Source organism: Anoplopoma fimbria, chromosome 6 (genome assembly GCF_027596085.1).
Source record: "Anoplopoma fimbria isolate UVic2021 breed Golden Eagle Sablefish chromosome 6, Afim_UVic_2022, whole genome shotgun sequence".
Taxonomy (NCBI): domain Eukaryota; kingdom Metazoa; phylum Chordata; class Actinopteri; order Perciformes; family Anoplopomatidae; genus Anoplopoma; species Anoplopoma fimbria.
The window spans coordinates 24,718,924-24,744,251 of record NC_072454.1 but is presented as its reverse complement, the minus strand read 5'-3'; the positions used below and the strand labels follow the sequence as shown (position 1 = coordinate 24,744,251).

General features: G+C 44.5%; 1 protein-coding gene across 1 annotated transcript in view; it reads left to right on the top strand.

Moving 5' to 3' along the window:
* The window catches only part of LOC129092199 (inositol polyphosphate-5-phosphatase A), a 138,970-nt gene that overhangs the window by 79,915 nt on the left and 33,727 nt on the right, over positions 1–25,328 (top strand). The window contains exons 7-9 of the mRNA XM_054600038.1: positions 6,055–6,107; positions 7,730–7,849; positions 17,521–17,605. Of these exons, the coding sequence (XP_054456013.1) occupies positions 6,055–6,107; positions 7,730–7,849; positions 17,521–17,605 (258 nt within the window). The remainder of the gene's footprint in view (positions 1–6,054; positions 6,108–7,729; positions 7,850–17,520; positions 17,606–25,328) is intronic.

Sequence of the window (25,328 nt, the reverse complement as noted above, 5' to 3'; positions counted from 1 at the left end):
TTTGTGTTTTCCCTTTACAGTCCCCCTCATTAATAAAGTGTCAGTGAGAGGCCTGCTGGTGACATCATGGTGGGCGGGACAAGTGTATAAAAGAGGAACCAAATGTCATTTAGTGTACTGCGCCTGAGCGTCTTGTGGCGGTTTGGTTACAAGAAAGCGTGAGGGGAATCCTCGTGAGGTTGGTCCTACCTGCAGGGAAGGGATGCATCTAAAATAATTGTAACTATCGATTCATCTGCAAATTAGTTTTTTCAGGGATTGATTGACCTCAATGTCCCAGAACCCTATGTGACGTCATCACATTGCTAATTTTGTCCACAGCTAAAAGATGTTCAATTAACACGGATGTAAAAGTACCCAAACACCTTTAAAGTCACAGTGAAACGGATGTCAGGGCGACTTTGATTGGACCATCAAAAAGTGGGCGGGATTTTGGAAAACTTATGTTGTTGCTAAAGGTTTCCGATTGATTGATGGATGGATGTCATGATTTTACTGGTTGAAAATTGTCTGGTTCTTTTTCACGTAAGCACACAACATATTTTATTTTTACTGGAAGAAAAGACAATTGGATTTATATTATAATATAAATATTAAGAAATAGATTTTTGGAGAAAGAACAAACAAACTTGTTTAAAAAAGTTGCAGAATAATTTTCTGTCAGTCATCCCATCTATTGATTGTTAGTGTCTATTGAAAGCTGTCTTACCAAAAGTGAAACCTCATTTCAAACCAGTGTGGAAAGATAATAGAAATTAAAGGGAGTAAGTCTTTTTTTTTTTTTTTCTGAACATTACTTAACGCTTTTGAAATATCCATTTTCATTGAACCAAAACCGCACTCAGATGGCTGTCTATTCCAGCCTTCAAACCCACCGTCATAAAACAAAAACTATCAGGTGAAATCACCTCACATCCACACCTCCTGCTCGTGGCCCTCCTGTGCTCCCACGCTGGTTTGATTCTGATTTAAACGACAACCCCTCCAAATGCAAAACATCACCCCCCTGCGTTATCTTTGAGTTACGACTGTAAGTGAAGGGGAGAGAGAGACGCGGGTACGTTAATTGAAATGCTGAATAAGAAGGAAGTGGACAAAATCTCCAGCGCAGTTCTCCTGAAAGGCCGGCGTGATGGATTCGGCGGCCTGACGTTTCCCCCGTTGTTCCGTCAATCTCACCCCCCCCTCCCTGGCTTGGGGCGTTAATATATTTATTTGTTTGGCTTCGGTAATACATGCCTCCAAAAGCCATTGCATCATAAGGATTTGTCATTGCCTTATATAAATAAAGTATACGACCCAGACCTTAATGTGCCCTTGCTATTGATTGTTTTACGCAGCCGGTAGGAGGAAAAAAAAAATAGAAGGGCGCAGCGAACAGGCCGTAGATCAACATCCATATGAGTTTGTGTTTGTTGTTTGGCACCACAGAGCGCGTCCATAAAAGCATCGACTCCTCGTACCCTTTTAGTGCCCTAAGCTCCGATACGGGGCTGCGATTACTTGAAGCTTCCTCTACCGATTTTGATTTAAACGCGGCGCGTGACCCGCGGACGGGACGCCCCGGTGGCGTCAAGGAGATGAAGTCACTCAAGCTGGCATCGCCTGTAAAAACGCTCGCCACACAAGACACCTGTGACACAGATGGCGCCCACTGCGACAGGCAAGATAGGCTGGGACAGCAGGGAGCTCAAGACGAGGGGAAGATGTCGATTTGAAAGCAAAGTGAAGGCTTTCCGCGCTCATTTATTTATTTGTTTTTCCGTACACTGATGGATCAGAGAAGTCACATTGATTTTAACTACTGATACATCAAATTTAAGCTTTTTAAATCCACCGTTTCTTTCCTCTTCTCGCATGTACCCTCTTAAAGCACTCGTCATTCCTGCGTCGTTTGGAGCGGTGACAGAGGCTGCTCGCTAAACATGGTGGTGCATCTTTATCCCAACACACACACACACATATGTTCAAGTGCTGTCCAGTCATATAAACCCTATGTGAGGCCCCCTTTATCCCCCACCACCACCACCACCACCACCACCACCACCCCCCGGTTGATGGAATAAAGATAAATGTGACTGTCTGCCGGGGCTCAAATCAATCAGCGTTTGTGTGTATTACTTATTACTCACAGTGCATTTCTGTCACAGGGCCTTTGTGTAACCCCCCCACCACCACTCAGCTGCCCTGCACTTTTCTATCAGCCCCCCCCCCCCACTCTCAACCCGTCCAAACAACACCCCGCCATAATGTTATTTATGGGGGTCGGACTTTGAGCTGAAATATAAGAAAGGTCAAAAAATCGAACGGGACATGCCGGGCAGGAGGGTGTTTTTGGATGGTGTGTGTGTGTGTGTGTGTGTGTGTGTGTGTGTGTGTGTGTGTGTGTGTGTGTGTGTGTGTGTGTGTGTGTGTGTGTGTGTGTGTGTGTGTGTGTGTGTGTGTGTGTGTGTGTGTGTGTGTGTGTGTGTGTGTGTGTGTGTCATGACCGTGTCACGTCTGACATTTTATCGGAGTGTAATCTTCCATTGGTCACAATTGGGGGGTTTATGTAGTGGTTCCAGTGAATCGGATGGTCCTTCTTTCCTCCTTCACCTCATCTCGTCTATATTTTTTGTCTTATTTCCTGTCTGTCTCTCACACACACACACACACACACACACACACACACACACCCCCGGATGTGACCCGCTGCGTCGCTGCCGTTCATCACTGCCACGGGCGGGGACGCCACTGCTGACCTGCGGGAGGTCGGCCAATGTCAGCCCCAGAAGCCTCGCAACCTTTTACCGTCGCCCTTTGACCCCCTCCCCTCCTGAACATCTCGTCTCCCTCTCTGTGTCGCCGACTCCTCACAGCCGCCAAAACACCCGACGTGTGATATGATTTTGTGTCATGAATGTGACGGAGCATGGCGAAATACAGCACATCGGCTAAATTACATCTGTTTTTAAGAAGATGTATTTGTATGTTTGTGTTTGTGTTGTGTGTGAGTGTGAGTGTGAGTGTGAGTGTGTGTGTGTGTGTGTGTGTGTGTGTGTGTGTGTCGAGGAGGAGGGGGGGGGGGGGGAGGTGATGATGATGTCTCATCAGGAGATTAAATGGGGCCGGACAGCATCTGTGTCATCATCCCTGCTACCCAACATCAGCTGCGGCGACCAAATCATGATGTCATTGTGTCAGCCAATAGAGAGAGAGAGAGAGAGACTTCTCTTCTTCTACACTTTGATTGATTGCGTGAGATAATCATCTTAACCGCACTCCCATTACAAAATAAAAGCACTTAGATAGGGTGAACTAGACGGTTCCTCCTCACTTACCGATATGTAGATGCTTGTTTGGCTCGACTCGGAGGGCCGGTCCGCATGTTTTTACTTGTGTGTGTGTGTGTGTGTGTGTGTGTGTGTGTGTGTGTGTGTGTGTGTGTGTGTGTGTGTGTGTGTGTGTGTGTGTGTGTGTGTGTGTGTGTGTGTGTGTGTGTGTGTGTGTGTGTGTGTGTGTGTGTGTGTGTTTATAAGCAAGCGATGAAGCAGGGGGTCAATCAGTCATACGTGGAGGAAATGGGGCAATCTGGGGCCGGGTGTCAGGGAAAGTGATGGATTTTAATGCCGCGATTGTAGTTAATGGCTCTTTAAATTAAATCGAGATTAAACGTCTCTGGCTGCAGTCAGAGCTTGTATGGGCACTGAGCAAGCCTCCCCCCAGTACTAACTCTTCATCTTGTCCCTCCTCATCCTCCCCTCTTAAGACTTTCTTTCCTCAACTTTACATCAACGAACGTATCGGGTACCGTGCTTTTAAAATAATATATCTAATATATTGTGATTCAGATTGTTTAAAAACATTTTTTCATGCCGCAGTCAGTGCGACACTCGCGTCTAATTCCATTTGCTCCTTTTCAAAGTCACAATGTTGGGACAGCGAGTTATAATTGGGCCCATACGTCCTGCCGAGGCCGTATGGATTAATTCAAGTATGCTAATGTAATTCAATTTGATACAGTTAATCTTGCACTAATGCAGATTGAAGGATGTGAGGTGCAATCAAATACCTCTTAGCCCTTTTAATTTGCTTCAGAGTTTTTTTAATTTTTTAAATAAAATTAGTCAATTTGTAATTATGTGACCTGGCCCATAATTAGTTTATTCATCACTGCAGTTAACTCCCCATTAGGAGTATCGGAGCGAGATGGACAGGCTGAGGGAAAAGAGACTTATTTATCTATTCAGAATGGGAACACTCGCAGCATCAATTTGTCTCCCGTTTAATAACCGGCTTCACGGTGAACCACGTGCTGTTTGAGAGAGAGCTCTTTGGACTTGTGATTGGATAATTAACTCAAGGCTGGTGGGATCTGATCAAACAGCTGCATTCTGGATGTGTACACCAGAGTGGAAATGCTCAGTTTGTTTTGTTTGAGTTTGACCCACACAGGCTGTATGGTCTGTGTTTAAGCCAGTCATTTAACAACTCTCTGCTGTTTATCAGACATGTTGTCATGTCAAACTACCTTTTCAAGTGTCTGAAAGATGATTTTCTGTCAGCAGGATTGAAACAAATAAACAGGTTTCCTGCCTGTAATGTAATCAATGTAATCAATAGAAGAAAGTTGCTAAGTATATTTACTCAACTACTTTTTCTCAATTTACTTTTTGCTGCACTGCATGTATTTGAAGGCTTTAGTTATTAATAATTTTTCAGGTTAGGATTTTATAAAGAAACATACGAAAAGCATATAAATGAATAATTATAAATAATGTTACTATTATTTTTTATTAAACTAGCAAAATAGTGTTAAGTGTTTTTACTGTAGTATCCAATAACATAATGTATTATTAATAATTTAGCACTCTGTTCGGAGTATTTTTGCTTAACAAATGTAAACAAAGATTTACTTTTGATAATTATGTATGATAATATAATAGGTATGTTTTTCCGGTAATACTTCTGTTCTTCTACATAAGGGTGTATTTTTTGATTGCGGTATTTCTACTTTCACTAAAGAAGATAACTGAATATCTAAGGATTGTTTTTCTTATCAATGTATGTGATAACTTATGTTCTCAATGAATCAGTCACTCTTTGTGTCTATAAAATGTCAGATAATAAATATATTTTAGACATCTGTACAGTATACACAATGAAAGAAAGTACACATCACTTTGATTTTGTGGCTGGTCACTGTCAAGCTTTTTTTCCTGTTTAGAGACGGTGAGTTAACTCAGTAACAATGCATCGTATTTTGTGCTTGAAAAAATCTTTATGTATATTGGGAATGCAGTGGAGAAAAGAGTATGATAATCCCTTCTAAAATGTATTGAAGTAAAAGTAAGACGCACCATCAACTGGACCTAATTAAATTAAATACAAGTGTCAGAAAAATGACTTCAAGTACAGTACTTGAGTACTTACTGCTAATTTGATATTTGGTGCAGTGTGTAGCATTTTGGGGGACCTATAAGACAAAATAAAAAAATTATATTTACAACTAAGTTTTCATTAGTGTATAATCTCCTTTAGCTTCTACATAGTAAGCGGGTCCTCTTCATGGAGTCCGCCATGTTGGACGGCCATGTTTCTACAGTAGCCCAGAATAGACAAACCAAACGCTGGCTCTAGAGAGAGCCTTTAGAGTCTTTATGTTAACTGAATGCTACTGTAGTTTCTCTGCAGCTCAAGTTACCACAGTCTTGTAAAGGGAAGAGTGAGCGGAGGGGTATTCGGTAAGTTGCAATTTGCAACTACACCACTAGATGTCACCAAACCCTACACACTGTCCCTTTAATCAGTCATGTTAATCAGTATCCATCCATCAACAACCAAAAGTTCCAAAAGTTGAATTTCATTAAAATCCTCGTAATTCAATACAAGAGGAATTTTCTGCCATTGAAAATGCACTTGATAGTTCATGACAGTGTTGAAAAATGGGAAATCGTGCTCCCACATGATAGACATCCACTACTGTGAATCATTTGACATGCTAACATTTAATTTGCCTCACTCTGACTGAATCCCTCCTATTGTCTTGCTAAATTGAGTCTCTCCGTTCTGCAGTGCAAGTGGTCCAGAAAGGGATTCATCAGAACTCGATGGGCCCTGGCTGACTGGTGAGTCCCCCCCACCCCCACCTCTTACAGCAACACATCCCACCTCATCTCTGTTCCTCCGTGAATCATTACAGCTGCACCATTGTGATTGGAGACTTAGCCAACCGTGTCGGTCAAGCCCCGGCGGCCTGCGCTGGTGGTCATGGTCACGGAGAGAGAGAGAGAGAGAGAGAGAGAGAGACTGACTTACAGTACATATCCGAACCCTCTCTCCGGACAATGCACCGCGGAAGACTACAGGGGTTTGATTAGACGTAATCGCGTTAGTCAAGCAGTTGCATATGACAGATGCCCAAAAAGATTACATGCAATTGAACCTGTGCGGCATGAACAAAAAAAAAACCCTGCTGGCTTCCAGTGTGAGCAGAGCAGGGGGGATTTGGGGTGGGAGGGGGTTTGTAATCTAATAGAAGGATGACATGAGAACTAAAGAGCTGAAATGGTAAGCATTTAATAGGGGCATGACGTTTGACAAGAGCGGCAGAGATAGAGAGAGGCTGATGAAGAATGGGGGTGGGATGGGATCAGAGATTGGGGATAGACGGAGAACGCCAAAGACACGCATGTACTCATTTGTTCAGGATGTCACCCTCAGAATAAAAACCCTCGAGATAAGACCAATTCCTCCAGGCAGCCCAAGACGAACGCCGTGCTAACAAAACACCCTCAGATTGATAGGATCAGCAGGGAGGTGTTCATCACTGCACATTGAGCTGTCTCAAGCTCTTCACTGACGGGACAGACCAAAAGGAGGGCACATTATTGTTTGTAGTCGGCCTGGGTAAGGCTGCACGATTCATCGAATGTTAATCACAATTTTTTGGGCTTCCTACAATTAAATAAACGTGATTGGCCGCCATATTTACTTCTAAAATGTGTCAAACGCTTCTTAAACTACCAGACAGACGATCTTTTCGTTTCGTTTTTGGGGAGCCCCATAAAAAACATTTCTAAAGAAGAGTATCAAACTCTATATTACTCATTTTTTAACCTTAGTGGTTAAACGCAGAGATTTGTTTATTAGGACTAACATGGCCTAGCACAGCGTGAAAGTGAAAGCAGTGCTCTATTGATTCAGATTTGGGTAAAAAGTTTTGGCACAATTTACTGGACCGATTTAAACCTGAATAAAAACATTTTGTCCCCCAAAAAATCATGATAAATAATCAAGATCTCAGTCCTGATCAAAATTCTGCCCATATTCATGCAGCACTAAGCCTGGGTTAAAAAGCTTTCACTTTCCCCCCTTACAACAACGGGTGTTCCATCATAAAAATCTGACAATATGTACCAAGTTGGTTAATGACAAAAAGGACATCCTTGTTACGGTTTATCATTTAATAAAGTTTTTATCAAATGCCGCGATTCATAAACCTCTCTCTCTCCTTGAGGATCTGGAGTTTGATTCCAAATCCCTCATTTAAAATACACACAGTGGGCTTTATTTCAACGCTTAAGTTAATTACGAAGTTAAAAGTCTTGATGCAGTTGATGAATTCATTAAAGAATCATTTATTTACGAACCAGCGATTGATTCTTAATTGCACATTAGCTTTAAAACATGTTTTATTCACGGTGGTCTGGTTGAAGGAGGTCTCTCAGACTGTGTTCTTTCATCCTAGTTCCTTTGATCTGGTCAACATCCACCTTTTCCACGATGCCTCCAACCTGGTGGCCTGGGAGAAAAGCCCCTCCGTCTACTCTGGGACCAGGCAGAAGGCGCTGGGCTACGCTTTAGACAGGTACTGTACACACCGGACGTCTCTTTTCATTGGGAATAAGAACATAAATAGACAGCCTTGTGTCTGTGGAAGAAAATAAAATGACAATGTTTGAGGATGGGAAATGTAGAAAACTGTAGTAGATACTATCCACAATCCCCAGACCCGTCTGGCATGGCAAAACCTGTATTGATATTGTAATGGAGGCTTAGAGTGAGCAAGAGAGGTACAGCAGAAAGATTTCAGTGGGATTCAGACCAGTGGGATTACATCCGTCTGTAAAAGTAGGGGGGTCTTACTCACTACACGCTCTGTGAACTCCCAACTCTCTTTTATCTCGTCTTTTTCCTGTCCCTCTCTCTAACTCCTTACATTCAAGCTTTATTTTTTTTTGTGGTTTAATCCTGCATCTATTTTGGTCTTTGTCCCACACTACGGGATGGATGAATATCAAAAGTGATAGTTTTGGTGACCCCTTACAGTACCTTTTTGCCTATCGCACCTTCAGGTCTAGATGTCAGCTTTAAGAAAGTTTTGGTACACAAGAAGTATCTTGAAATAGGTTCGATATACGTTGGATGATATTGGTCCCCAAAGGATGAATCCTGATTTCATTTCCATGACATTTACTGAGCACATTCATGTTCCCCAGAGGATACACATTTCCTTTTTGGACACTCCATGAGCTCAACCCTTCGGGTCTGATTGTCAACTTTGTACACTAGAAGAAAAGAAAAAAAAAAGAAGGTTGCCCTTATAATGTCTTTGCGACTGCCATAGGCGTAGGGTTGTCCCACTGTCCGTCTGATTGGTCCATTCTTATGAAAGCCTTGATCAAATTTCCTCAAATTTAGCAAAAAAATTAACTCAAAAATGTATATGCTAATTGATTAATTAATCATGACAATTTTACACTAATGTATAATGTGATTACATGGTGAAGGGAGGACATTTTGCAAGGACATGGAAGTAAACTGCATTATTACTGGTTGAGGCAAACAACCATGAGGCTGTAATTATATATTCAATAAGATCTCCCCCCCAAACACACACACACACACACACACACACACACACACACACACACACACACACACACACTGCTCCTGTTGCACCGTCATCATGCCCACATTTCCAATTCTATATTAAACATATCATCATCGCATTTGTGCTCCCAAAGAGGATCATCCCTTAGAATAAATTCAGCATTTTAATTGTGCTGGCGGGGCTCAAGGAATCGCAGCAGTAATGGTGAAGATTTCTTCACCCTGCACTGAGTTGAGCCAGCCTCTGTACAAACAGGCCAGGCCATCCATTCATGGGCCACGCTAATGTGATTTATGGGATATCCATTTGCGGCGGTGCAGAATGAGAGAGTGCACGGGGCGACCCCTGCTCCCCACCTGGCCACGCTAACACAGAATAAAAGCCCCGCAGCAGGTGACCTCCCATTCAAATGGCATCAGAATGGGCGACATGGCTCCCCGACGCCGCCACTTTGAATAACTACATGCATATATGGGTGGCATACATTACTGCCAGGCTCCTGAGACGCTCGTGAATTACGAGGCACTTTTTTTAAGTATTCTCCACGAGGGTCATATTTTACCTGCGATCCATTCTTGATTTGATGCAAGAATGGTCCGCTTTTAATGGACAGGGAAGCTGGAGAGTTTAAAGAATATGGCAGCTTTTGCTGTTTTATTACACTGTAACTTACCTGGATTTACTGGCATAATGAAGTTTGAAAAAGGACCTCCGTTGTTGCTTACATTGAAGTGTCTTTCCTTGTATTTCCTCTGCTTTCATCATGCTTTTCCAGTTGATTTATTTCCCCTTCCTTGTAAATACACCTAAATAGCCGAGTCTCCGCGGTTGAGCTGGGTGGCTGAGGGGGGGATTGAATAGAAATTGTGTTGGCTGAGTGGCAGTTTCCACGCTCCCTCTTTCTAAATCCCCTTGTGTCGTGAATGGTAACCTTGTTGTTACTTCTGGGCCATATCATTTAAAGGTTTTTGACAGGGGTGGGGATGAGGGGTAAGTGGTGCGATACAAGGTGGGGGGGGGGTTATATATCCCAGCTCCCCCTGGTATTCCAGGGGTGGGATAGTGGTGGCATCGCGCGTCAGTCGCTCACTTTGGGGGTGGGGGGGGACCGTCGGGCGCAGATCCGGGGCACCGGAGTGAGAAAAAGAGCTGGCGGCGCAGAGGGAAGGGAGGAGGAGCACAAAGGGTCGGGCTCTGTAAAGGGCAGTGAATAATGGGCCGGTCCTTTCACAGAGACTGCTAACCTTTTGGCAGCCACCAGCAAACTCCATTCTCCTCCGCCGATCGGGGGGACAATGTGCCCGGGCCCGGGCTTTGAATGAAGCGCTACCACCAACAGTGTTCCCATTCAGCGGCTGGTTGGGAACCATCTTTTTGGCCATTGTCCTAACTCTGACTCCTACCCCCAGAAAGCCAAGCAGGAAAAGGGGACAGGGGGGAATATCTAAAGCCTAACTCCCCCCCACCACCCCCTGCCTCCTTCACTCTTCTCTCCACTGCTCTCTCCCTCCTCTATGAGCTCTAATCTCTCATCGCGGGATGGGAGAGGAGGAGAGGCGAGAGGAGAGGAGAGGAGAGGAGAGGAGGGGGCAGCCGAACACACCACCAGCTGAGTTCCAGCCAGCACAGGAACCTGATCACACGGCGGTGTCGGGGACACGGCTCTGCTGCCAGAGCCGGGGACTCAAACTTGAGCCTCCAAACCTTATCTGAGGCCCAGGCACTAATAATGCAGCTTACAGCCCATTGAGGAGACATCTGATAAGCCTTTTCCCTCTGTGGCCCTTTTAACTGCTAAACGGTGTTTATCTCCAAAGTGCTTCAAGGCCTCGGGGGAACAATGGCGAGAAGGAACAGCGTTTAGCCAGCCAAGGCCCCTCGCTATTGAGTCACATCAAAAAAGCACTGCGCCGTGGCCCGCGTTGATGTGTGGGCCCCCACTTCCATGAGAGCAAAAAGCAAAGCTCTGCTTGAAACGCATCCTCTGCATGTTTTCCTGTCCTTTGAAAAAGCGCTCATATGAGCTTGGGGCTGCGTCAAGCATTATTTCGCTTGTTGACTCAGCTACGCCTTGATGTGGAGAATCATTGTTTTATAATTATGTCAAGGGTTAATAGGCTCTCTGTGCATACATTGGTAAAAAAACCAAGTTTTTTTATGTTTTTAAGAATCGTTTAATTGGATATATCAATACATTTAAGGAATAATGTTTATAAAGAAATAAAAAATCTGCTTTCTGTGGAGACAGCTGAAGTTATGAAAGTGATGCCTCTCTAGAGGATGGAAAACATGGCAGCTAAATGATACCATGAGATAAAATCAACAGGTTTTTTTTCTTCTCTTCCTTAAAAAAATCCCTTTTGTGCATTGGAGTTTGTTTCTTTTTTCCAACCCCCTATTCAGAGCGGCTAGTCCGGTTCAGGGGAGAACAGTTTTACATTACAACTGTGAAATCCTGGCATAAAGGCGTCCTTTGTGGCGCGCCATTATTTTCACACAAATATAGTCCATTGTCACAGTGCTGAAGTTAATTTGATCAACATTGGGGACATTTAACTGTTTTGTCCGCTGAAAGGAACTTGTTTCATGCTCATTTTCGGGGCATTGAGAAGCAATGATTGGCAGAAAAATAATGTTGCCGTTAACAATTCAAAGCAATTAGTTTCCCATGGGGAGTCAGTGGGCCGCACTGGCCGCCACACAGCATTGCTTTGTCATTTTATGGACGGTCATCAGTCAACTGTCAGAGCGTCTCAAAGAGCCCTCCAATCTAAATGTTTCCCTTTAGGCTTTTCCCAGAACAACAGGCTGAAAGAGCAGAGAAAAGGCCGGCTAGTTTCCAGCCAATAGACATGTTGAGCTGCTAGAGGGAGGACTGGATAATCACAGGGAGATCCTCCAGAAAGCCAGAATGAATTTATTAAAGGGAGTGGTATGTGTGTGTGTCCATGTCGTATGGGTCCTTGTTAAATGAAAATGTTTTTATTTCAACAGCAGCTAAATTCAAATTGTATTGTTTAACAAGGTTAGTGTTTTGAAGGTTATTTGTGTGTGTGTGTGTGTGTGTGTGTGTGTGTGTGTGTGTGTGTGTGTGTGTGTGTGTGTGTGTGTGTGTGTGTGTGTGTGTGTGTGTGTGTGTGTGTGTGTGTGTGTGTGTGTGTGTGTGTGTGTGTGTGTGTGTGTGACTCTGAACTGCCTTCTCACCCTGGGAGGCCTGCAGGAGCAGAGGTTAATCTTCCCCAGTGTCTCTCTGCTCAGAGTGGACCTGTTTATTTCTCACACACACACACACACACACACACACACACACACACACACACACCGTGCTCCAGCAGCCATTGAGCCATTCAGAGATTTGTCGGGTACTGCTTTTCCGCCTTTGACGACCTTCTCACAACCAAAAGTGACCTGAAACCCCTGTGGGAGCCAGACAAGTAAAATTATCCGAACATCTAATATTGTGTGTACATTATTTAGCTTATCCTCAGTTCATCTATTTATTAGTGTTGCCACACTGCCAGAATTTCTCCTTTCTAAAGTAATACAGCATCATGGCAACCAACTAAAACAATCAAGCAGAGTGTCTCCAAGAATATGGGGACAGATCTTGGCTATTTGATTTTGTCTTTACGTACAAATCGCTCTTATAGCCTTATGCATTTCATCAGCCAGCACAGGCTCGGCCAAATATTACTTGTTTGTTTGGTGTTGACCCCAATGGCATCTAAGTTCCCATCAAGTACTGTACAGTCTCAGTACAGTTTGCACAGAAACACTACCCAACCCTACTAGGTTACCTGCATGTCTGTTCCTGGTAATTCAAGGAGGCACTATTCATTTTGATATTTCATTGTGGTGCATTTAGGAAAAAGCACCAGGTTTGCATGATATACACTGGAATAATCAAGATGTTACTTTACAGCTAGATGTTGGCACAGTGCAGGATTGACACACAGGGAACCTGGGTCTTTTGGGACCTGAGGGTGTCTGGAGCAGTTGTTTGCTTTGCCTGGCTGCTAATCCAGTTCCGAGAGCAGTCCAGCTCCAAACTAACTTCAAATCCGGAATATAAAGACACCAGGCAATCCCTTTCAGAAAGCTCTTGGTGACCGTTACAGAAGGTTTTCCCATAAGTCGGCTCCACTCGGTGTCTTTCCAATCCTGAGTTTGTGTCACCAGCGCCATCGGCTCAAGCTGACTTATTCATTAACCTCTGAGTGACCGCAGCGACATCCTTGTATCCCCCTCTCTATTCGGCACCCAATCATCATCGCACGGTGTTCTTGGTTGGGTGGGCGTCGCTGAGGAGCCTGGGTGCCAACAGGGGGACGACGGGTAGGCTGTCCTGCGGTGTCAAAGGTCCCGTCAGGGGCCACCCCTGGCCCATTCAGAGAGACGTCACCCAGCACATTCTTCACAATGTTAACATTCTCCCAAATTCTCAACATTTGCCTACAATGGGCAACCCATGGGCTCGGTCCCCGGGGCCATTGTGTGCAAAGTGGAAACCGAACGGCCAACTTATGGTAAGTCATCTTGTCAATATGATCATGACATGGCCCCCCCGTTGCACCCTCATAATCTCATACGGACTGTCTATTATGGCTCAGTTTAGCTGTCAATCACAGCGTGTAATCTGGCGAGGAGTTGCTGAGGGATTGAGGCTGGGTGTGAGGGGAGACAGATTTACAAGCAGGCAGGGTTTTGAAAGTGTTATTGCATCTACATGAGTGTTATCTAAGAGATTGATTTGTGGTGAAAGACCATTTTCAGTCACAGGTGTGTTATTTTTTTCTTCGTTCACTTTTGTAACGGCATGTTTGCGTGTGACAGAAAAGTCCAATCTGGAAACAGAGAATGCGTTGCGGTTGCTTTGTGCTGGTGGTTTAAGGAGCCTGGGAGCAGAGTCAGGGGCAGTGTTATAAATTAGCGTCTGACCCCTGTCTTTGTGTGGCCCTCTGAAGGAAGGACCGGCGAAGGCCCCAGCCCAAAGACCTCAGTGGGAACGGTGCCTGTGAAGAGCCTCTTTCAGGGGTGTCACTGTGCGATGAATTGGCCCCGGAGAAGCATGTTTATAGACTGTGTAAAGGAGTGCGTCTTTGTGGGAGAATGTCACCGACACTGTTACAGTTTGCTTGAATGAACTGGGATGACGAGGCTAATGGGGGCCTCCGCCGAGGGTGAGGGTCAGCGAGGGAAGGGAATGGGAGTGGTGAGGGGGGGCGGCCCCCAAGCTGGGGACCCCCCACCCTCAGGCCCCTTTCACGCCCAGTAGCTGTAGCTAATGTTGCAATTCTTCGTCCGTCCGTTCGCCCCTCCACCGCCCCTCCGTCCTCCACAAAGACCAAGAAAAAAAGTCAACTTTCGCACCAGCGGGTCACCACGAGTGCTTTAGGAAATGATCGTGTAAACAGAGCGTTACCTTCTGACCTGTGGCTGATACCTTGGAGCAGCAGACAAAAACAGCCAGGCTGCGGGAATTAGACATGGCTGTTAGCGGGATAAAGCTGCAGGACACAGAGGAGGAAGACATCCAGCCTGGGAGGAAACACTCTCTCTTCCTCCGCCTCACTTTTAACCCACTCTCTTCTTCTTCATCAGCAGCGGATGTGGTAAATTCTCTATTAGCACAAGGAGCTCAGGAGTTCCCACGCCTGTAACAACCACTTTGACGCCCGTGCACAGCCTTTTTACTGCCCTCCCTTCGAGCCAGTGGGACATGCTGACCACTAACCCTGTTTGAATAGAGCTGGGTCTCTTAGCACCAGGATGTAAGGTCACTAATGACATCAGTCGCAGTTTGCTGTTAGCATGTGATCACTAGTACAGTTTGTTGGAGCATTTAGCTCAGAATCATGTCCATGGGGATTCGGATTTCCAGTGTGTCCGCACACAATCCTACAAAACCTACATCTTCAGTCTGTTACTGCAATCTTTTTAGGAAACCACCACGTCTTTAGTAATTTACTTTGCAAATAATATTTGACCTCAGACCTTTTCGTATTCTGAGCAAGCTGCAACCCTAGGTCCGAAAAAGTGAAGCTTATATCAAAGTCCCTTAAACTTGCATTCTTTCTAATAGCCAGCAGGGGACACCTCCTCTGGTTGCAAAAAGAAGTCTGATTGTATAGAAGTCTATGAGGAAATTAAACTACTTCTCACTTGATTTATTACCTCAGTAAAGAGTTTATGGTCTCAATCACTAGTTTCAAGTCTTCTTCAATACAGCGAACATGATGTTCGTTTAGCAAATTATGGTCCCATTTAGAGTAAAATAGACCATAAAGCAGAGTATCCTTTAGGGTGGGGCTACCTTTTACAATTGACAGGTCGAAAAGAGCCGTATACAACGTCTCTACCACGGCGTCACACCATCAGTCTAAATATGGTCATTTTCCTCCACTAGTTGCAAAAATCCAAGATGGCGATGACCAGAAACCAAGATGGCAACGGCAAAAATGCCGAACTGAAGGCTTGAAAACCGCAGTCCCTAAACCATTGGGTGGCGTCACTACACCTACGTCTACTTCTTATATACAGTATATGATTGTTGATCGGCACAAATGATAAAGATTCACCGCTTCCAATTTCTCACACGTTATGATTTTCTGCTTTTCTTTTTCTATGACAACCTAAAATCTTTAAGCTTTGGACTGTTGGTCGCACAAACAACAAATCTGGAGATGTAAAATAGTTTATTTTATCATGTGTTATTTTTATAATTTAAAGACCAAACCATTAATCATTTACTTGAGGAAGTAATCTTAAATTCTAGGCCAAATTCTACAATAAAGAAAGATCCATATGATTCAAAGAACGGATAAAGACATTAGATCTCATTTTGAAGTCTTCATCCACTCCCGTATAAGTGCAGGAAAGGATGGAGCAGATGTCCATCATAAAGATGGAACAGTCTGGATGGACATTAATAATTACATCAATCATAACCATGAAACATTTCACTTGTTATTTTGGAGATGGAACTCTAAATCCTTCCAATGACCCCTCTCAAAGAAAGACGAGTTCCTGTTTAATGTAATGGGCTGTCAAAGTTGCAAACTCTCCATTTAATATAATATCTTTGCTCCCCTCCTCTTCACTCCAGTCACCTTCGCCTCCACGCCGTTCCCTCTCTTCTGCAGAGAAGAAGCGGCCGTGCTTTACGACGGCCCGGCAGGCCAGATCCAGGCCCCACCGCTAAGGAGAGGCTTCCTATCTCTTTACGGCCCCATAAATATATTGTTATCTGGGCAGTGGGTGAGATTTATCCGTGCGGTTAGTGGAGATAGCGAGCTGAGCATCCTGAATCATTAATTACACAAGAGGCCGCGCTGCGTCCACCTTAATTCCCCATCTCTGCTCTGTAGGAGAGCCACTTTTAAGTAGGTGACGAGGCATAGGAGTTAATTATATGTCGCTTAGGTGCGTTCTTTTTTTTTTATTATTATTTTAAAGCACTGGGATGCTGGTGATTTGGCAACGTTCTGGAGTTTTGGAAGTGGTCCATGACAGAGATGATCGAATCCTCTGACGCTGTACTCTCAGGTTTAAAAAAAGAAGCCATGCATACAGTACATTAACAACATTTGTTAATGTACTGTAGCCGGATGAGAATACCCTTGGGAGTTGTCAATAGCGCACAATCAAGAGTCACTTTAGGTGCACTCTAGGGCAACATGTGTGGATTGACTCCTTCAAGCTCTTCAAGTCTGTGGCCCAACTAGAAATCCACAGAGTCTGTTGACAATATATTTTCTTTGAGGGAGCTGCTGTCACCACTGGTTAGAACATCTTCAGGGGTTGGGGCTGGTTCACTGTCTCCTTTGATCGACTTAGCAAAGTGAATTTTCTTTGCCATCAAAGGAAGTTATCAGAGTGCATTGATTTGATTGCGGTGTCAGCTGAGAATTAACGGTGTGTTTACTTGAATCCCTGAGCTGCTTCAGTCTCTTCCTTTAGCCGCACGTAGGAAACTGCAAATCTCTACATTTGCATATTACAGGGTTTTCTGAAGGCATTCATTCAATTGTTGTTTTAAGTAGATATATAATAGTGTATTCCAATGGTTTTTTTTTGTGTGTAGTTTTTCACTATCTCTATTGAAGGTCTCACTCAGGGCGATGCCGTTCATATTGTAAAGCGTGTTTAGGCAAATTTGTGATATTAGGCTATTTTATAAAATGTATTTGACTTAAAAAGAAACAGTCATTTCAGAATATTATTATTATTGGGACATCTGTTTCAATTTACGTCAGACCTATAAATCCTCATCCTAGGCCTCCCTTGTTCTCTATCAGCCCCCTTCCATACATCCACCCTGAATGCTCTTTGATAACATCAACATTTAGCAAAAAATGTTGTCAGACCACAAAGGTGAACATCTACCAATCCAAGTGTCCAGACCACCAGGTGGTGCTGTGGCCCTCGTGAACTAAATACCCTGAGGTCTAGGGAATCATCAGATGTAAAGACTTTGACAACTAGTGGCTGTGTTCATTCAAGATGGTGGCTTTAAGGCTCTTAATGCGTCCATTAAAACGTATGTTTAGAGCTTGGGATTGTGAGGACCGAGCAAACTCTCATCCAAGATCTGATGGTTGTCAAAAACATTCTCGCTGACTGAGTGTTTGTCATGTTTTTTCCAGGATCACGGACCAGCGGCACGAGAAGCTGCCATATTACGTCTTTGGGGACTTTAACTTCCGGCTGGACTCGAAGCAGGTCATTGAGGTGAGTTTCTCAGTGTCTTTTAGTGTGATGGAAGGTAGATGTGGGGACATTTGTGCCTCAACTGTGTGCTAATATGCTGTACACATGTGGTTTACCAGTGTCAAACTGCTAGCAGTATAAAGTTTGTGTGTATTAGAGAGAGACTGCCATGCAGTAAAAGCAGCTTTTAGGAGCCCACTGTCTCTTCAGAGTTATGACTCATTAAACGCCTCACTGTCGCTGGCCCAGCTGTGTTTGCCAACTGAGCCTCCAAGTGCATTGTTATGTTACGGTGCCATTCACTGCTCTTTCTCTCTCCCTTCCTCTCCTGCTCCCTCCCTTCTTTCTTCCTCCTCCTCCTCCTTTTCTTGGTGCAAATGAGGCCGGTGAGAGCCAAAGGTATAGCGCGGTCATTCAGTGCGGGGAGATGGTGGGGCGGGGGGGGGGCATAACAAGTCATAAAGGCCCCTACAGACACCGGCGTCCCGTGATAACAGAGTGGGAGAGCCACTTGATGGCTGGTCGTCTCCCCTGCTCTCCGGCACAATGGACCCGGAGTCAGTGGGCCTGTCCGAGGTGTGGGCTTTGTTCGGTTCAACCATTCAGAATAGGAGGGGAGAGGAGGGAAAGGCTTTCTGAATGACTTAGGAAGGACTTTCACTCTGTGTGGCACAGGAGAAGAAACCCTTTGTAGTTCAGTCACCCGGCCACTAGGGGGGAAGCAAACCACCGTGAGCTGAATGGGATCGGTGAGCCGACAGGGGCATTGATTGACGGCCTCAAAGTTTGTGCAGTAGATTCGATTTAGGTATGCGTAATTGGGTCACATTACTGTAACGGGCTGATCATGTGAACCCGCGTTGCTTTCGGCGCTAATGAATCCACAACAGCAGATGTGCAAACACGGAGGCTATTCAGGAGTCAGTTCTGGCAATTAGACATCACCTGGCACACACTGAGGTCGCCGCGGTGATTTTAAAGCAACGACGGACCGTTTTCTATCTGCTCAGCATTTCTGTGATAAAAGGGGCACGTTGAATTTATGGAAAATGTTACTTGGTTTTATTAGAAAAGTGTGTTTTCACTGCCATTACTGATGGATGCCTTAAAGGGACAGTTCACCCCAAAATCAGAACTAAGTATTTTCTCCTTGTACCTGTAGTCAATCAAGTACAGCAGGAACTTTGATTGAAAGAAAATAGTTCTAACATGAAACGGCTCTCAAAAAGGTGTGTGGATTATCTTGAGTAACCATTGTTGAATTTCTGGGCTATGTGGATTCATGCCGTATTTATTCCCATTATATTGGAGAGAAGGTAGACATCTCTACAGCCGATATCTCCAAAACCAGACAACCCACACCAAAATAATCCAGATTGATGGATAGCAATACATGTAAGAGGAAAGATATGTATTTTTTTATATTTTTGTTGAACTGACCCTTTAAGCTTCCAATCAGTCAGATGAGATGATTCCCAGCGTGATTACCGTGTGCATCTAGATAACTCTCTCTCTCTCTCTCTCTCTCTCTCTCTCTCTCTCTCTCTCTCTCTCTCTCTCTCTCTCGTCCCTGTTGCTCGGTGGGAGGTAAGCACTCTCCGTGTCTCTGCCGCTCTGAAATGCTGTTTGAGTGCGGCAGGGGGTCGCGACCCCTTTTCCAGGGATGTGTTAGGCTTGCATCGCTGTGTGTCCATCTCTGTCCCTCCCCCTCCCCTCTCTCTCCTCCTCACGGCTCCTTTCTTATGCACCTTGGCCCCCCATTCACATCCAGAGCGAATACACACACACACATACACACACACACAAACCAATTTGTTAGGCCAAATGAGTCTGATTGATTCAGCCCGTTTTAAAGGGGTGTGACAGCAATGCAGGGGGGCCTTTTAGACTTCCCCTCAGGAAGTTAGAGCTGTGGCTTAAACCACACACACACACACACACACACACACACACACACACACACACACACACACACACACACACACACAACCCCCACACACACACACCCCCCCCTAGACATTTTCCCCTCCATCTTAATGAGGGTCTCTCAAACCTGCCGACTATTTAACCGCCGACAACGGAGCAGGCCGATGATGTCATCATGATGTAAACCCGTCCTGCGCTGCATTCCACCTGGTCTGATTTGCGTCCACGGCAGGGAGAGCTGTGATGTCACCAATAAACAAACGGGTCACGGCCTCGGCGAAGGATGTAACTCACAGCCGGGAGGCCGTTTGGAGCCCTTTTAATGACAATTAATGTCAACAGGACAATTAGCGCACATCCACCGAAGTGCTTAGCCGTAGATGGGCCTGTGGCGGATCGATCGGCCATACTTATCCGAAGATTGATTCAGACACGGAGCTCGTTTCCCGTCGTCTTGGAGTCTCTTTTTTTTTTTTTTTCTGCTTTTCTCACTATTCTCTCTTCACTTTCGATCGATAGTGAAGGGCCCCAAAAAAGCTACACAGATAAATAGGCACTTTTACTTTGTTTAGTGGACGATATAATCGCCCATTTCAACCTTTTTTTTTGATTTGTCGGACACCAAGGGCAACCCTCAAGCACCCACGGGGATCGCCAGGCCCCACTTTGGGAGTCACTGGGTCAGAAAATGCTCCAGTACATTTCTCTACAGCTGCACGCTACACCACTCCTCTTCTTCTCTGGCTCTGGTCCATTGTGGGTGACTAGACTGTGGACAACCGCTAACCACTCCCCCGTCACCCATCCCGCCTTGTGGGTGGGTGCATGGGACAGGTTTTTTTTTTTTTTTTTTTGGGATGTATCCATGTGTGTACAGAGAAGGAGGTGGGTTTGAAAGGGGAGGGGGGGTGGGTTTGTTATTGTCACAGGGCGAATTCCAGGTGGCAAATTCCTGGCATGCTTGTGCGGCAGGATCAGTAACCAAAGGCCCGCGGACCCCCTCCTTCCCGCCCGGTCCGGGCAACCCCATTAATTGTGTCCGACAGAGGGAATTGGTTTCAATTGACCCCCATTCAGCTGGGCCTTTGACTGGCAGACAAAGGACACAGCCACGTGGAGACTAATGCTAAGGCTGAGCAGCCTGGAGGTGGTCCAGTACCCGCCAGCCGTCCCTCTCCTCTCCCATGGGTGTGATCGGGCTGCGGCTTGATCACGCTTTGCATCGGTGCTGATAAAACAGGAAAGCACAGTGGAATGGTTTTTGAAGGTTTTGTCTGGGGAACCAGAGCTTGCAATGTCTTTGAACCCCTCATAGAGCACAAAGCCAGTAGGGACTTCAGAGGAGACACTACAGGTGAATAGAGTAAAACTTGTAACTAACCATGAAACTTCCCTAGTTGATTATGAACATCAAGAAAATATTTTTTTAATTACAAATATGTGCTAATTTGCATACTTTTCCAGAACAGAAATATTAACATTGGATAATACCAGATTCCTAATTATTGTTTCATTTTGTTGGCATATTAGAGTTTTATGCCAGGTTTTTTAAGGGTATTTTGGATAAATATTTTTATCACTCCATAAAGCAGAAAATACTGCTTTAAAAAAAAAAATTCGGCATGTTTTTAAGGGTAAAATGCTGCATAAATCAGGCTATGAATAATAAATGAACAAACCCCTCTATAAAAACCTTGATAGGAATGAAACTGAAACATTTGGTGAATGTAAGTGCTACTAAAGTGGAGATTTCTGTCCCAGAGACTGAGAAACCAAATAATTTAGAGAAAACAGCATTTAAAGATATGTATTAATGAATTACAGACATTTTAAAGACAATACAGGTGAATTGGGAAAATGTTATAAATAATAGATATCACCATGAAACTTCCCCACTTCATTACTTAGAATAAGACAATTACTTTTTGGTTTTCTGAGATGGATGTTTCATTCTGCAAATGAGGCATTATCTAACGGTAACTTTTTGGTTAATTTAGGAAAAAATCTATACACAAATAGACAAACTAGTAAAAAAAAAAAAGACTTAAAGGGTGTATTTTGTGATGTTTTCATTCCACTGGAAGACAAAAAATGTACCAGTGCATGATAAAACAAAGGTTCTGCCTATAGGGTTTTCCCTTAATGGACTAAAGATGCAGTGCATCTTGCAGTAAAACAGACCCTACTTGTATTGCAGAGTTTTCAAGGAGGGCCCAAATTAGAGGGGGGGGGAAATGTTATTATAATGAAGATGGAAGCAGGCAGTGAGCACAACGCGATTGATGTGGGATGAAATTTTTTAAGATAAATTTAAGAGGTTGATATTATTGATCTCACCCATGCGTGTAAATCCATTTCCCTCCAATAAACTGTACGCCTCAATTAAGATAAATGCTTTTCAGTTTATTCTTGATCTCTCTCTCTCTCTCTCTCTCTCTCTCTCCCCCACTTCCAATCTGTTTCTTTGTAAACACTGCTGCTCTGAAGCCTGAAGCTCCACTATCTGTTCTGTTAACAGGAATCAGCATTAACAATTATTTTCATATTAATTTATTAACATTTCAATACATTTTTAGTCCCCACTGCCTCAAGCTTTATACAAAAGACATTTAATAAGCCTGGTTTCCAGTTCATGTCTCAATGTCGACTGTAATCAGGGTGATGGGACAGGCAGATTTACAGCAGACATCATTGTTGCAGGTATAAATGAATCACAGGGGAAGCAAGCAGGAGTAGGATTGCAAACCTGTTGGAACGCTGATTTAGTCACTGCCACTATGTACAGTTTCATGCTTGTATTAACAACAAGGTTACATAATAATACTGTAAACCCCGAACAGCCCAGCTGAGTCACGACACCAGGTCACACAACCCTTGTTGACCCTTCCATGCCTACAGCAAACACAGCTTTTCCTTAGTGCTTCAGTCAGAGGGTGCTATAAGGTGTACAGTGGCGCATGTCTGTGTGTGTGTGAGAAAGTGTGTGTGTGTCCCCTGAGGTGGCCGACGGCCGTGAATCAGCCGTGTCGATGACAGGCTCAGGGCTCCGTGCCTGGACTCCCAGTATATTTAAAATCCCTCCTAATTAAACTTAATAGAATGTAAATTTAATATCTGCAGAGATTGTGTGCCGCTGGCCCCGGCCCGCTCCAATTTAAGGATTGATAGAGGCCAGCGGGAAGGTTAATTGCTGACTTGATCTACTGTCCCCGTGACATGGTGTGGGGCTGTTTTAATTGGGGCTGATCCGCTGCTACACGGACAGATTTCATTAGGCTAGCTGGCCTCTATCTCTTTCTCTCTCTCTCTCACTCTCTCATTCTCTCTCTCTCTGACTGGAGACAGTTTTGGACCAGCGCCCCCCGACTGTGTCTGCGGGAATTGCTAGGGGGCCGGTACCAGGCATCAATCTTCCTTCCCTTTTGTCCCGTGTCCTTTCTCTCGCTTGAGCAGCATGAAATTAAAGGTGGGGCCCCGGACTAGCCCCGCTCCTAATGAATGCTGTAAAATGCTCCGTAATGACGGGCCAGCGTGATAGATCAGTCATTTCTCACGGCGCTGAGTGACTCGACGCACACGCCCATGACGACAGAGATTGAATTATAAGCAAGCTGTTTTATTTCTTGAAGACATATGAGAGATACGAATTCCATCTAGGCTTTATTTGTGTTTATTGCAGCTTGTATGTGCCAGGTTTTATACATATTAATCTGGGAGGTTTGATTTGCTATTTTTGTACATTCATGATCTTCTGTTTATAGATGCAAAATTTCCATTTTGGAAGAAATATAATTTGCTTTATTCGATCTGAAAGAACCAAAGAAAGGCTAAAGCGACTAACTATTGGCTTTGCTTTTTATTAATAATCTAATTAATGCCACAGTTTAAGTAATGGAAGGAAGCTCTATATATTTTGTATGTTACCTGCAGTTTTTGTGTTGCTGAACACAACTTAATTACATTAGCTGATAGCCGTTGCTGTCCTGGCTGCTGAACCTGGTCCGGGTAAATATAAATAATTCGCACCAGTAAAGGGTAAACAATTTTGCCCTCTTTTTTTTTTTGCCCGACTTTGACTAGCATGTGTGTATCTGGCAAAGCCATAAATCAAAAGGTGGCCAGCGTAATTAAGTGTACACTACATTAGTCAGGCTAATTAATTTTGGGGGCCATCCATCCATTAACCAGCGGGCCAGCACTGATTGGGCCTCTGTTCTGTGGAACCCCTGACACCAGGGACTGCGACCCTCCTCGGCTGCCCGCAGTTGCCCAGATACACTCGTGCATTTACACACAGAGCTCACAGATGTAGATGTGCACACACACGCATAGTCCCTCATGTGCTTTAGCACATTTTGACCAAAAAGAGAAGATTATTGCTTTTCAGGATAATATTTTAACATTGGTCTCTTCTCCCTCTTTCCTTAATTTGTCAAATATGTAGAGTTGTTCTGATAGCAGTAAGGAAACTCCAAAATGCTGTGATTAAAAACATAATATTATTTCCCTGATAATGTTACATTGTGAACAATTAATAGATGTTGAAATCAGCAGGAGGAGAACTAGTCAACGTTAGCTGTTAGCAGCTGATTTGCAGCACAGTCCTGCTTGGCTTATTAATAGCGCTAACAGCTTACATAAGTGGAGGTTGCATTGAGTTACATATTGATTCGTAAAAAAATTGTATCTGGCAAAGGTAAATTATAACGTTATCAGGATGTGTTCAAATGTAATCCTGTAAATCTTAGTTTTGGTGAGAAACTAATGATAATCTGAGTAGCAATCCAACTGGTATCAAATCGATACTAAGCATCGGCTGATAGAAAAGTTAAGATATCGGAATCGGTATCGTGAAGGAAAAAACGAGTTTGAGCAGGGCCCAAGTTACTGAGAGGAGGTATTGTACTGATTTATTGCCAGGCCAAATTGTATTGACAAATCCTTTACATGCTTGTTGTAGCCCACTAAATCAATATACTTTTTTCTAAGACAACCCACCTGACACTGTCTCAATTGTCCTGACGCAGTAAACCTCACCCATTTATTTGCCACCCCCCCACCTGTTTATGGCCACACAGGTGAAGGCCTGTAATGGAGATGTTTCCTTACAATACAATAAAGGCATATTATCTGCCTAGAAGAGTGCAATCTATCACAATGAGGGGCCCATTATATCACAGATAAGCCATGTGGATATAGAGGGAGACTATTCCCTCTAGACAACAGCGCCTGTTCTCTCTCTCTCTCTCTCTCTCTCTCTCTCTCTCTCTCTCTCTCTCTCTCTCTCTCTCTCTCTCTCTCTCTCTCTTCTCTGTTTGCCTTCAATGCTAATGAATACAGCGCTGAAGACAGGGAGGGGGGGAAAAAAAGAAAAAGGAGTTCAGCTATGAGGGCGTAACTTGAGCGATGCAGCTTTGATGGGAGCGCTGTCCATATAATTAAAAATGCTGGCAAATGAAGAACAAGCAGTGGCTTCTGTCGGTCCTGCTCATTAACAACAGGCCGTTTGAGCCCGGCGCCAGCCATGCTATTGCCATTGTGTGCTTGTGAGTGGGGGTGTTGGGGGGGCTGTGACTGGCAGCTGGGAACACCATGCCAACGGTGGGATGGTGCGACGAGCCAAGCCAAGGATGAGCGCAGAGCCTGGCACCGTCGGGGCCCGGGGAGGGCGCGTTGCCTCGCGGGCCCCTGGGGTTGGCCCCGGGTCAGGGACGTAACCTGAGTTACCCCTCAATCTGGCTGGAGCCGATGTTTGACGCCAATGTTTGATGCCCTACTGCTGCGCTGTCACCCCTTCCTCCAGAATAGTTTTAGAGTT